Raw genomic sequence first — 14,231 nt, 5'->3', positions numbered from 1 at the left:
TATTATTTTTTTGGTGCCACTCCTGGGGCTTAAACCCAGGGCCTGGGCACTGTCCTTGAGCTTTTGTGCTCAAGACTAGCACCCAACAACTTGAGTTACAGCTCCATTTCTGGCTTTTTTTTGGTAAGAAATATATTAAGGAGAATAGTCTGATAGTCTTTCTTGCCTGAGCTGGTTTGGAACTGGGATCCTCAGATCTCAACCTCCTGTGTTGCTAGGATTACACGCATGAGCCACCGAGGCCCCAGCTTCATGTTATCATTTTTCAAAATGAGGACCAAATGGTTATACGAGTCAGGAAAATTAAATTCTGTGTAAAAGTTGAAATCATAGAAGTTCACTTGTTTTAAAAAAATCTTGGAAGTTACTGGGAGAAAACAGGACAACTTAGATTTTTATCACAGAATGTAGATTGTTGGATGTTTCAGTTTAGGGTGTTTTTTGTTTTTGTTTTGGTGCTGCTCCTGGGGCTTGAGTTCAGGGCTTAGCAAGTATCCCTGAACGTTTTTGCTCAAGGCTAGCACTCTAACAATTGAGCCATAGTTTGCTTCTGTTTTTTTTTTTTTGGTGGTTAATTGTAAATAAGCATATCAAGGTCTTTCCTGTTGGGGCTAGCTTTGAATTGAGATTCTCAAATTTCAGCCCTCTGTGTAGCTAGGATTATAGACATGAGCCACCGGTGGTACCCTGATAGTTTCTTAGGTTTTATGCAGGGAAAGGAAATATTTACCTTTCAGCATATAAAATGTAAGTGAGTTTATGTATATTAAGGTCAGTAAATGTTAGATTCCTTTATGATATACTTCTGTTCCTTTAATTTTAGCATTTAAATATATGTACATATATTATTGTGCTATTACTGGAGCTTGAACTAAGGGCTTGGGAGCTATCACTGCTTCACTCAAGGATGGTGCTTTACCACATAAACTATAGCTCTAATTCCTGCTTTCCAGTTTTTTTGGTGGCTAATTGGAGACAAAGGCTCACAGACTTTCCTGCCCTGGCTGGCTTTGAACTGAAATCCTCAGATCTCAGCCTTTTGAGTAGCTAGGATTATAGATGTGAGCTATGGGTGTCCAGCACTGTTTCTTTTTTCTATTCTCTTTTTTCTCCCCTGGTCCTGGGGCTTGAACTCTGGGCCTTGGCAGTGTCCCTGAGCTCCTTTTGCTCAAGGCTAGTGCTCTACCACTGGAGTCACAGCACTACTTCCAGCTTTTTCTGTGATTAATTGGAGATAAGAATCTTATGAGCGCTAGTGGCTCACTCCTGTATTCCTAACTACTCCTGAGGCTGAGATCTGAGGATCACAGATTGAAGCCTGCCTGGGTGGAAAGTCCCACTGAGACTCTCATTTCCAATTAACCACTAGAAAACTGGAAGTGGCACTGGGGGTCAAAGTGGGTAGCTTGCTGGTCTGAAGTAAAAGAGCACAGGGACAGTGCTCAGGCCCTGAGTTCAACCTGTCCCCCCCCCACCAAAAAAACTCAGGACTTTCCTGCCTGAGCTGGCTTTGAACCTCAATCTTCAATCTTCAGATCTCAGCTTTCAGAGTAGCTAAAATTACTGGTGTGAGCCACCAGCACTTGGCTTTTCTGGTCTTTTTTGTTTCCAAATTTGTCTTTCATTTCAGCACAAACCATGACCGTGTGTGTGTGTGTGTGTGTGTGTGTAAAGATACTGTACAGAGGGGAAGTTACATGAGTAAGGTAATGAGTACATTTTTTCTCGAGCATTGTTACCCCCTCCTTTCTTTTCCCCCTAATATCCTTTCCCTCCCCCCTCCCCAACTCTTCCCTTCCCTCCTCCAAGTTGTAAGAACTCTTGTGTCCCTATCTTGAGGTTCATTTCGCTTAGCGCCATCTTATATGGTCCTATGTGCATAGCTTTTCACCTTTTATGCTTGTCCTAGACTAATTATTGCAAATAGGGGAAACTATGGGAGCTATCTTTCTTTGTGCCTAGCTTACTTCATTCATTATAATTTTTCCAAGTCTTTCCATTTCCTAACAAATGAGGTGGTGTCATTCTTTCTGATGGGGGCATAGAATTCCACTATACATACATACACACACACATATATATGTGTATATATATATATATATACATATATACCACATTTTCTTGGCCCATTCATCTACTGAGGGGCATCTGGATTGGTTTTATGTCTTAGCTACGGTGAATAATACTACGATAAACATAGTTGTGCTGGTAGCTTTAGTATGGCCTTGTAATCATCTGGGTAAATGCTCAAAAGTGGGATTGGTGGGTCATAGGGGAGCTTTATGTGGAGTCTTTTGAGAAACCTACATACTGCTTTCCAGAGTGGTTGAACAAGTTTATACTCCAACCAACAACTCTTTTTTGGTTACATCCTCTCCAGCATCTGTTGTTACTAGGTTTCTTGATTATAGCCATTCTAACTGGGGTGAGATGGAATCTCATTCTTGTTTTGATTTGCATTTCTTTTATGGGTAGAGAAGTTGAACATTTCTTTATGTGTCTATTGGCCATTCTTATTTCCTCTTCAGAGAAGTTTCTCTTTAAGTCTTTAGCCCACTTATTAATGGGATGGTTGTTTCTTTGAGGATTTGTTGTTGGGGGATTTAATTTTTTGAGTTCTAAGTATAGTTTAGATATGAGACCATTGTTTGTTGTATGGCTAATGAAGATCTTCTCCCAATCCGTAGGCTTTCTTTTTTTTTTTTTTTGTCGGTCGTGGGGCTTGAACTCTGGGCCTGGGCGCTGTTCCTCAGCTCTTCAGCTCAAGGCCAGCGCTCTACCACTTGAGCTACAGCGCCACTTCCTGTTTTCTGGTGGTTTATTGGAGATAGGAGTCTCACGGTCTCTCCTGCCCGGGCTGGCTTTGAACCGCGATCCTCAGATCTCAGCCTCCTGAGTAGCTAGGATTACAGGCATGAGCCACCAGCGCCCGGCTTCCAATCCATAGGCTTTCTATTGATCTTGCTAGCTATGTCCTTTGCCAAGCAGAAACTCTGCAGTTTCATGCAATCCCATTTGTCCAACCTTTCCTTGATTTGTTGTGTTTCTGGGTCTTTATTAATGAAATTTTAGCCTGTGCCAAGGAGCCCTAGAGTTTCTCCTATTCTTTCTTGTAATGTTTTCCGGATGTCTGCTTTTACTTTGAGGTCTTTGATTCATTTGGAGTTGATTCTGGTGCAGGGTGATATATAGGGATCTAGCTTTAGTTTTCTACAGGTGTTGAACCAATTTTGCCAGCACCATTTACTGAAGAGGCTGTCTTTTTTTAGCTCCCTTATCAAAGATTTGGTGGCTATAGGTTTGCGGGTTCATTTCTGGGTCTTCATTTCTATTCCATTGGTCCTCAGTTCTGTTCTTGTGCCAGTACCAAGCTGTTTTGGTTACTATGGTTTTGTAGTAGAGTTTGGCATTTGGTATTGATATTCCTCCAACACTGTTCTTTCTGTTAAGGATTGTTTTTGCTATTCGGGGTCTTTTATTGTTCCATATGAATTTTTGGATTGCTTTTTCTATTTCTTTGAAGAATGAGGTTGGGATATTGATAGGTTTCGCATTGAATTTGTAGGTAGCCTTTGGCAGTATTGCCATTTTCACGATATTAATCCTCCCAATCCAGGAACTTGGGAGGTTTTTCCACTTCCTTAGTTCTGCTTTAATTTCCTTTGTCAGGAAAAACCATGACCTTTGAGTAATGGGTCTCTGTATAATTTTTCAGTCAGTAAGGTTTGACATTCAATAGGTTCTTAGGGTTATTGGCTTTACTAATATATATATATATATATATTTTTTTTTTGGAGCTCTGTTAGCTCACTAGATTCTCCTCACCTCCTATAGCTCCGCCCTACACTCCTTTCAGTAAGCTCCTCCAGAAGCCCCGTCCCTCGAGCTCACCCCACATTCCTTGAGTCCTAGGTTCAGTGCAGTAAAGCCCCTCACACTTGGCCCCCTCACTTCACGAGCCCGGTCCTAGCTCGTCAAGCCCTGCCCCTCATGCTCCTAGCTCCTCGAGACTGGCCCCTCGCGTGATTAAGGCTGTGTCGCGCCCATCTTCCCGTTCAGCATTTTCTTGTCCTTTTAGGTCCAGATGGCAGGTGATGGTAGTGATGAGGAGACACGCCTGCCCCCGGTGGCGATCACTTTAAGTGCAGAACTTGCTAAATTCTCACAGGCTAGCTCCTACCTTCTGACTTCCCTCCGGAAATGTCAGGCTGTCCACTCGAAACCTTTGTGCCCACAGCTCTTTTGACTTTTGATGCGCGCACTGCTTATTCGCGCGTTCTTTTTTAGGCTCGGAGGGGCGGAGCTGAAATGGCTGCGCCACCGTTGCCGGGGCAACGTCTCGTTACTTCCGTTGGTTTCAATGCTTCCGGGTTGGCGCTGCGGAGGCGTTTCCGACTGTGGGAACCCTGGCTTCCCAGTCGTCTGCCGTGCGGGAACAGGTGAGGGGGAGCTCCTGGACTTCCAGGCTGGGGAGCGGGGCTGGGCCGCGCCAGGCCGCGCGAGGCCGGGCTGGACTGGTTCCCGGCCTGGGAGGGGCTTAACGGTCCTTTGATCTCTCTCTCCCTTCAGCTGAGTCCCTTCCCTGTCTTTCACTCTTCCGGCATCGGTGGTTTTCCTTCTTCGATTGAGCCCTGCTTCCTCGACCCCCCTGGGAGGCCGCCTCCTTCAGGCGCCTCCCTTCTCTCTACGAACTCGCTCTGACAGCCGAGGAACTGGCAAGATCCTGCTACCCAGAGGGTGAATGGGTATCTTTCCCGGAATAATCCTAATTTTTCTAAGGGTGAAGTTTGCAACGGCGGCCGTGATTGTAAGCGGAGTAAGCAAACACCTCCATTGTATTAGTGTGAGGGTTGCTGTTGAAAGATGCCCCCCCCTCAGTTTTTACCCCGTCACTCCTGAGGTCAAGGCATTGAAGGCATCGATTAAAATGCAGTTCAGTTACTTGATTGAGATGGCAGCTATTAGCACCATGAATTACTTTCAGACCAGGTAGCCGGTGAGATTTAATAGTAGTTCCTCCAGGCTAGAGATGCTTATTAGTCTTGAACGTGTTGTGTTTTCATTTAGAAGCTAATCTCTAACCTCACTGCCAACAAGGGTCTTGTCTGTCTTACTTCACACTACCCTAAGCAGATTTCCCTACTTCTATGGTTTGTGATCTGTTCTTACTGCAGCCCTAGTAGACTATCTAAAATTTGGTAGATTTCCTCAAGACCTTTCCCTGTTTATATTTTTCTTAAAACCTTACTGGGCCCCCAAAACTCCCTGATTTCAAGCCTTTCAGTATAAGTCTGTTCCTTTAAATTGTTTCAGCCAACAAATGAATTGGGCATTCCACTTTTGCCCTTCATTTATTTCTCAGAACAGAACATATTGATGCCTACCTCCACATGCTGTGTTTGTTCCCACATTTGTGTATATTCCTCCTGTCCCTTTGACCACCAGTTTCCCTTACTTGTCTCTGTGTACATTCAACCTATTCTCTGACAAGGCCCAGTTATTTAATCTCATGTTGACTGTCTCCTTTTCTATGCTTCTTTTGCTCTTACAGTTTGTACTATACAATTTAGAACTTGATTTTTACCTGGTGAAATGCTTTTATTTCTTCCACCAGATTATAAATTTTTTAAATGTTAAGTACTATATTTCATACAATTTTTTGTCTCTGCCCCATGTCCTTGATTATCCAGAAAGACAGACTGAACACCAAACATGGTGTTAGGACATATTTCTGTGATTTTTTTAACGTGACAATTACAGCACTTTGCAGGTTTGAATACTGAGTATGCCTTCAATAAATAACTGATGGCTCCTCATCATGACCTTCTAAATCTGAGAATCTCTATTTAATACCTATTCTTTCTTAAAGGACAAAGAAAGAAAGAAAGAAAGAAAGAAGATGGAAAGAAAGAAAGAGAATGACAGCTAGATTATCCTGCTAGATCTTTGGAGCAGTGTAGGGCTATATAATGTGTATTCTAAGACATTTTTAGTTTTACTTGTTTACCTATTAAAATAATCAGCTATTTATAATACATGACTACAATTTGAATACAATTTCCATTGAGATCTTTATGTGGTAAAATACTTAGAGTATTTCTATTTTAACTTCAATAGAAATGCCTTTTATCCTTTTGCTCATATCTGCAGTTAGCCCCCACAAAAAAAAGTAATTTTAAGAGAAAATGAGGTATTTTGCACGAATCATTTTCTGCAACAAAAGCCACAGTGGTGGATATATAGGCATAGAATATCTGGGTGTCAGGAATGTGTCATGTACAAGGTGTGGAACATTGGCCAGGTCTGGCAAGTTTGCTTTCTCAATTTTTCTGTAATCTTTTATATACATACTATATACATCGATAAAAGATATCACACTGGAAAACCAGATATTTAAGTGACATACTCTGTTCAATTATTGAGTATATAAAAAGTATTGTGAGATATGTTGTCTACCTTCAGGGATCTTAACTTTTTTTAAAGAGGAAATAATGTGAGACAACTATAAGATAAACCACATTTTGGTCATTTTTTATGCCTGGATTTAAGATAAAGAAGAGGAAGTGGCGCTGTAGCTCAAGTGGTAGAGCGCTCGCCTTGAGTTGAAGAGCTGAAGGCCCAGAGTTCAAGCCCCATGACCGACAAAAAAAAAAAAGATAAAGAAGAGACAAAAGTTCAAAAAATTACACAATTTTAGAATTTTCATGTACTCAGATTTATGTAAAACACTCAGACGGCTGGGAAATTGGCTTAGTGGTGAAGTGCTTGCCTAGCATGCATGAAAAGCTGCAAGTGTGGCTGTGCCTCAAGTGGTAGAGTGCTCACCTTGAGCAAAGAAGCTCAGTGACAGTGCCCAGGCCCTGAGTTCAAGCTCCAGGACCGGCAAAGAAAAGACTCAGAGGTATTTCCTCACAGGTAATAATTCAGTAGAATCATTTTTCTTTCTAAAAAGCAACTATAGTTTTCACCTATGGTAAGTAACTGAAGTAAAATATAGGATAAGAAACATGACTAGGAATATTTAGCTTGGTAAAGATAAGATATAAGAGAATCTGATAGCTATTTTTATATATTTGAAGGACTCACCTAGGGAAAACAAATGCTTTTGTTCAATATTTTCTTTATTCATACTAGCCTAGTGTAAGCAAAGACTGTATAAGATCAGAGTGAATCAAAGACAATATACAATTTCTTCTAAAGTTTCTTTTCTAAAACTGGAGGAAAAGATATTTTAGTATCAGATATGAATGGGGAGGGGGTGGTAGGGACAGTATTAATCCCCAGGTTTGTATTTCATGATCCAGGAAAATATAAATGAAAGTATGGGTAGGGGCCAAAAATGTAGGGTAGTTAAGTATAGTTTATCAAGTAAAGACACTAAAAACTGATTATTATCATTTGATTCAAGAAAGGTGATTTTTCATTGCTTCAGGAGTAAGAAAAAATGTGATCTAATGAATGATAGTCCTTTAAGTTAAAAAGAAGTCCTAGATTTTTTTATTTTTCATATCATTTCAGAATTGTGAAAACTCTATTAGGAAACCCCTAGGCTAACTGGCCTAAGATCGAGTGACTGATAGTGACTGATTTTTCTATTTACTGCCATGACTTTGTTCCTTTCCTTTTACTAATCAATTATTGCCCTTGATCTTTGAGCATACTACCTTATCTAAATGCTGTGTAACAGGTACTAAAAGTTCTCATAGAGGCAGTCTCTGTAACAAAAAGGTGAAAGAAACCATGAAGAGAAAGTTTTGGCAAGAAGCACAGTGGCCATATGAAATTATTAAGATAATTTGGGTGAATCTCTAAATTTGTTAGTGGAGACTGTTTTTTTTCCCATAATCTTAGGGAAGAAGTATGTTATAATCCTGCTTTTCCATCCTTACTTCCTAATCACATATGTCATACTTTATTTCTGTACTCATCTTAAACTAAGCATAGCTAAAATGTTGATAAGGTTGTATTTAGTATTAAAACTTACTTTGAGCTGCAATTGATATTTGAACTATCCCTTATTTTCATTTTAGAAATATTTTGTGCTAGTTGTAGGACTTGAACTCAGGGCCTGGACACTGTCCCTGTGTTTTTTTGGCTCATAGCTAGCACTCTACCACTTGAGACAAAGCTTCATTTCCAGCTTTTTTGGGAGGGGGAGTGGCTAATTGGAGATAAGAGACTCACTGGTTTTCTTACGTAGGCTGGCTTTGAGCAACAATCTTTAGATCTCAGCCTCCTGAGTAGACAGGATTAAAGGCATGAGCCACTAGCATCTAGCTTAGAATGTTTTTCAACAGCTCTCCTCCACTAGGACTATCTGTTCTACACTTTAATGTACTATATATGAAAATGTTTCCATAATTTTTTCTGTGCCTTGCAACTGAAGCATTTATCTGAGTGGTTGCTTACTTACTGATAATTTCTTACATAGAATTTCTTTTGTTGTTGTTGTTGGTTGTGGGGCTTGAACTCAGGGTCTGGGTGCTGTCCAGGAGCTCTTTTGCTTAAGGCTAGCACTCTACCACTTTGAGTCACAGCTCCACTTCCGGTTTTTCAGTGGTTAGTTTGAGATAAGAAACACAGGGAGTTTTCTGCCCTGGCTGGCTTTGAACCACGATCCTCAGATCTCAGCCTTCTGAGTAGCTAGGATTACAGGTGTGAGCCACCAGTAAGTACCTGGTGCTTATGTAGAATTTCTTATATAGAAATTAATAAAACCTTTCTTTCTCCTAAAAAGACACTTTGATTCAAAAGTACTAACTCCAGATTGCAAACGAGGGAGATGGGCAGCAAGTACTATCTATTAAAGTGAAATTTTAACATAAGTGAATTTAAATTTTAAAATTTTAGAAATATAACTAGCTAGATATTGTGTTATATGTCATTTGTTTAATTTTCACAACAAACTTATGATAGTTTTATTATTATTATTATATTTTATTTTATTTTTTGGTCCAGTCGTGGGGCCTGAACTCTGGGCCTGGGCACTGTCCCTCAGCTCTTCAGCTCAAGGCTAGCGCTCTACCACTTGCCCACAGCACCACTCCAGCTTTTTTCTTTTTGCTTATGTGGTGCTGAAGAATCGAACCCAGGGCCTCATGCATGCAAGGCAAGTGCTCTACCACTGAGCCACCTTACCAGCCCCTGTTTTTTTTTATTATTTTCTCTGTGTGTGTGTGTGTGTGTGTGTGCGCACGCGTGCGTGCGTGCGTGTGTGTGTGTGTGTGTGTGTGTGTGTGTGTGTGTGTGTGTGTTTGCCAGTGCTGGAGTTTGAACTCAGGGCCTGGATACATGATCACTTGAGCTATAACTCCACCTCTGGCATTTTGATGGTTTATTAGTGATAAGAATCTCATGGATTTTCCTACCCAGGCTGGCTTTGAACCACAACTCGGAGATCTCAGTCTCCTGAGAAATTAGGATTACACCACCAGTGTGCCTGGCCATGTTATTCCTATTTTATAGTGCAGAAAACACAGGCATAGAGAGGTTGGATAACTCACTCAGGTCACAGAACTAATAAGTGTTTTTTAGTAGTTGTCAGGATTTTAATACGGAGTCAGGGTTTTAATTTAGGTAATCTGACTTTGGAGTGTTTCTTCCTGACTTTAAATCACTTGAAGTAGCTTTGAAAATTCAAAAGTATACATAGTGTAAATCTCTGAAAAATATCTAAAGGAAATCTGAGCGTACATTCTAAGAAAAGACTACTTGCAGATAGATTTAGGGTGAAAATATCAGCATTCTCTGAAAGTTTCAAATTCTTAGGGCCAGATCTAGATCACCATTAAGAAACACTAGAGAAGCAGCCCAGCAGTCCATATTTTAATATTTCTTCTATATGATTCTGGGGCATGCTAAAATTTGAAAAAAAATCCCCCAAAACTTCTGTAGAAACTAGTATAGAAAACCAAATCTGAGACAGGAGCTCAAAGTTGTGGGAAAAGATTAAATATGACAGATTTAATGAGTGGTATGGAAAAAGAGCTAGATACAGAATACATTATTATAAACAACTAGAGTATTAAAAGAAAACATTATTTGTATGTTTTAGAAGGCTAAAGGAAAGGAAGAAGATGCAATTTAAATGTGTGAGAGAAGAGATATATAATCCATATTGCTGTGATTCTTCTAGGGCCCAGAAGACCAGCAAAAAAGGTGCTTAGCTTAGCCTGGAACTAGTCTAGCTAGTTGTATATGACTAGACATGGTTCCCAGAACTCAAGCCCTGAAGATTACTAGAGAGAAGAAAGGGTTAAGAACATTACAAAATAGCACTGTGAGCCTATGCTTTGTACCTGAATCAAGCTAACTGAATACCACAAACTGCTTTTATGAGATGCCTCAGCCTAAGTAACTTGAATGCTAGGTTTCTTCATGTAATCGTTTAAGTTGGGTATGCTGGAAGAACTAAAGCCTCTTTTTTGGCCGGTGGGTGGGAATGGCATAATATAGAAACTAGAGAAAATGAAGAGTACAGGTTATTGTTTGAATACATCACATACCTATCCTCTATGGAGTTGACTTAAAGAACACATTCATGGTCATTTAGCACAGGATACCCCCATTTTGTGTCATTCTCCTTGGTAGGGGTTTATCCTTAACATTTGTTTTATTTGCTAGTTTTATATATTTAAATAATATGGTCAAATGCTAACAAATGCTTTTCAATCTTGTTCCTTGTTCTGATTTGTGTTTATTTTTAGTATCAGAAAAGTTCTACTGTAAGCCATGAGATGTCTGGTCTGAATTGGAAACCCTTTGTTTATGGCGGCCTTGCCTCTATTGTTGCTGAGTTTGGTAAGAATGTAAAAACAATGAAAAATCTGTTATAGATGATGATATAAAGTGGTAGTTATTTTTGGTGAAAACTAAAAAGAAGTAAAATTTCCCTCTGTTTAAAAACTGGTGTCTTGCCGGGTGCTGATGGCTCATGCCTGTAATCCTAGCTACTCAGGAGGCTGAGATCTGAGGTTTGAGGTTCAAAGACAGCCTGGGCAGGAAAGTCTGTGAGACTCATCTCCAGTAAACTATTCGGAAAAGCTAGAAGTGGTGCTGTGGGTCAAGTGGTAGAGCACTAGCCTTGAGCTGAAGAGCTGAGGGACAGCGCCCAGGCCCAGAGTTCAAGCCCCATGACCAACCAACTCCCAACCCCCCAAAAAACTGGAATCTCAAAGCCATCAACTAACATTTCTGAGAAAGTACTACTAATAGTATAATAAATGAAGTTAAGAAAGTCAATCGTTAGAAACTCTTTTGATAGTTTAGTAATTTGCTAGTTTGGTAAGCTTAATATATAAAAAATATAGGAATTTTGTTGTCTTCCTGTACTAATGGTCTTCCTTTTATTTGCCAGTCCTTGGGCTTGAACTCAGGGCCTGAGCCTCTTTTGCTCATGGCTAGCACTCTACCACTTGAGCCACAGTACCACTTTTGGCTTTTTCTGTGTATATGGTACAGAGGAATTGAACCCAGGGCTTCATGCATGCTAGGCAAGCACTCTACCACCAAGCCCATGGTTCTCAGCCCATGGTTGTCTTCTTAAGTTGTTTATAACTTTCTTAGTAAGTTTTACTTGAAAACAGGCTTTTTGTTTTCAAATTTCTTTCTTATTTCAGAAGGAAGCTAACAAGATTGAGAAAGATTGATTAATTTTCTATATGATTCTAATTTTGAAATATTTTTAGATTGTGACTTTTTTACATTTTCCAGAAATTTTTGTTCCTGAACTATTCATAAGTGACTACACTCTAACAATCTGTTGACTTTCTTGGTATATGTTCTGATCTTGTGATATCTAGCTATATACTCACCTTGTTAGTTTTTGGTCTTAAAATACTACGTTATGTGTCATAATGTTGCATTTCATTTTACCACATTTTTATCTCTTGTCCATTGACAATGATATTCTAGGACAGGTCTTTTATGAGTTACAGGATGCACTGTTATTGTGTGTGTCTGTGTCTGTGTATGTTCAGGGCCTGGGGTCTGGGGGCTGTCCCTGAGCTTTTGCACTCAATGGGAGCATTTCATCATTTGAGCCACAGCTCCACTTCTGGCTTTTTTGTAGTGTCATCGGAAATAATTGTCTCACAGACTTTCCTGCCTGGGCTGGCTTGGAACCTCAATCCTGAGATCTCAGTTGCTAGGATTACAGCTATGAGCCACTAGTGCTCAGCTTCTACTACGATTTCATATATTATTTTTGTCTTACATTTAGCCAATACCTACTTGTGACTCTTTGGAAATACTTATGAGTATGTTTTTTTTTTAAATAGGAACTTTTCCTGTGGATCTTACCAAAACACGGCTTCAAGTCCAAGGCCAAAGCATCGATGTCCGATTCAAAGAGATAAAATATAGAGGGATGTTTCATGCCCTGTTTCGAATCTATAAGGAAGAAGGTATCTTGGCTCTGTATTCAGGGTAAGATTGGATTCTTTCCTTATACCATGAACAGAAATGATTTTTTTTTGTCAGTCATGTGGCTTGAACTCTAGGCCTCGGAGCTGTCCCTAAGCTCTTCAGCTCAAAAGGCTAGCACTCTACCACTTGAGCCACAGTGCCACTTCTAGCTTTTTCTGTTTATGTAGTGCTGAGGACTCAAACCAGGGCATCATGCATGCGAGGTAAGCACTTTACTGCTGAGCCACCTTCCCAGCCCCAGAAATGATTTTTACAGAGGCCATATATTTCAACTATATGATAGTTTATGTCCTTTGTATTTATCTTTTCAACTTGTAATTCCATATTGATGATCCAGTTTATATTTTACCTGCCTGAAAGTCTTGGGTTTTGGATTTTGAGTTTGTCTGGCTGATAAATATTAAAATGGATAGATTCTTTTTTTTTTGGGTCTGGTAGTGGGGCTTGGGTGCTGTCCCTCAGCTCTTCAGCTCAAAGCTAGAGCTCTACCACTTGAGCTACAGAGCCACTTCCAGCTTTTTTTTTCCTGCTTATGTGGTGCTGAGGAATCAAACCCAGGGCCTCATGCATGCAAGGCAAGCGCTCTACCACTGAGCCACCTTCCCAGGCCCATGGATAGATTCTTATATATAGGCTTTCTCCTGGTTTCTTGAAATGTCTCAGTGATCATTGTTGACAGCAACACCAATTAACAATATATTATTGGTGATCTTTTTCCTGTTGACAAATACTGACTTCCTTTAAGAGTTTCATCTAAAGAAATATCTTTATGAGCTGGGCACTGGTGCTCATACCTGTAATCCTAGCTATTCAGGAGGCTGAGATCTGAGGATTGAAGTTTGAAGCCAGCCTGGGCAAGAAAGTCCATGGGAATCTTATCTCCAATTAACCACGAGAAAACCGGAAGTGGCACTGTGGGTCAAGTGGTAGAGTGCTAGCCTTGAGCAGAAAAAGCTCATGGAGCTCAGAGAGACAAATAGCACATTTTTTCCTCTTATATGCAGAAACTAGATCTAAAATACATGGGGGCATGATAAATTATACAGGACCCTAGGCATTCACAGTGAGACCAAAGAGGATACTCTATTTTTTTTTTTTGTCGTTCATGGGGCCTGAACTCAGGGCCTGGGTGTTGTCCCTGAGCTCTTCAGCTCAAGGCTGGCGCTATACCACTTGAGCTGCAGTGCCACTTCTGGCTTTTTCTGCTTATGTGGTGCTGAGGAATCAAACCCAGGGCCTCATGCATGCAAGGCAAGCGCTCTACCACTGAGCCACCTTCCCAGCCCAAAGGAGGATAGATACTCTTAGAGGAGGAACACAAAGACACAATGCCTATGTGCCTCTGACCATATAATATTCATCAGAATGAACTCTACAAAATAGAAACAAGAGGTTTTCTTCTTTGTTGTTGCTTTTGTTTTCTTTTGTCTTTTTCATTTATCTGTTTTTTGGAGAGTAAGGGGGAGACACAGAAATGGAGGGACAAAGGGTGACCAAATGCAGCAGTGGTACTCACTAGACACTATGTTGAAAATGAACTTGAGGCTGGGAATGGGGCTGAGAGCTAGTGAGGGAAGGAGTGACCTTGTCCAAAAGAAATGCATTATTTACTTGACTTACATAATTGTAACCCTCTCTGTTCATCATCTTTTTTTTGGGGGGGGTCCGGTTGTGGGGCCTGAACTCTGGGCCTAGGCGCTGTCCCTCAGTTCTTCAGCTCAAGGCTAGCACTCTACCACTTGAGCCACAGCGCCACTTCCGGCTTTTTTCTTTTTTCTTATGTGGTGCTGAGGAATCGAACCCAG

At 40.5% G+C, this 14,231-nt stretch overlaps 1 protein-coding gene across 3 annotated transcripts in view; it reads left to right on the top strand.

Moving 5' to 3' along the window:
* Nucleotides 1–4,515: 4,515 nt before the first annotated feature.
* Nucleotides 4,516–14,231, top strand: part of Slc25a14 (solute carrier family 25 (mitochondrial carrier, brain), member 14) — a 29,181-nt gene continuing 19,465 nt past the window's right edge. The window contains exons 1-3 of one of the 3 annotated variants that reach the window (XM_013018082.1): nt 4,516–4,816; nt 10,707–10,800; nt 12,279–12,426. In XM_013018082.1, the coding sequence (XP_012873536.1) occupies nt 4,742–4,816; nt 10,707–10,800; nt 12,279–12,426 (317 nt within the window). In that variant the 5' untranslated portion in view covers nt 4,516–4,741. The remainder of the gene's footprint in view (nt 4,817–10,706; nt 10,801–12,278; nt 12,427–14,231) is intronic. The other 2 variants (XM_013018083.1, XM_013018084.1) reach the window with 2 other exon arrangements.

Source organism: Dipodomys ordii, unplaced genomic scaffold (genome assembly GCF_000151885.1).
Source record: "Dipodomys ordii isolate 6190 unplaced genomic scaffold, Dord_2.0 Scaffold38, whole genome shotgun sequence".
Classification (NCBI taxonomy): domain Eukaryota; kingdom Metazoa; phylum Chordata; class Mammalia; order Rodentia; family Heteromyidae; genus Dipodomys; species Dipodomys ordii.
The sequence above is the reverse complement of the archived record's forward strand: the minus strand, read 5'-3'. Positions and strand labels throughout refer to the sequence as shown.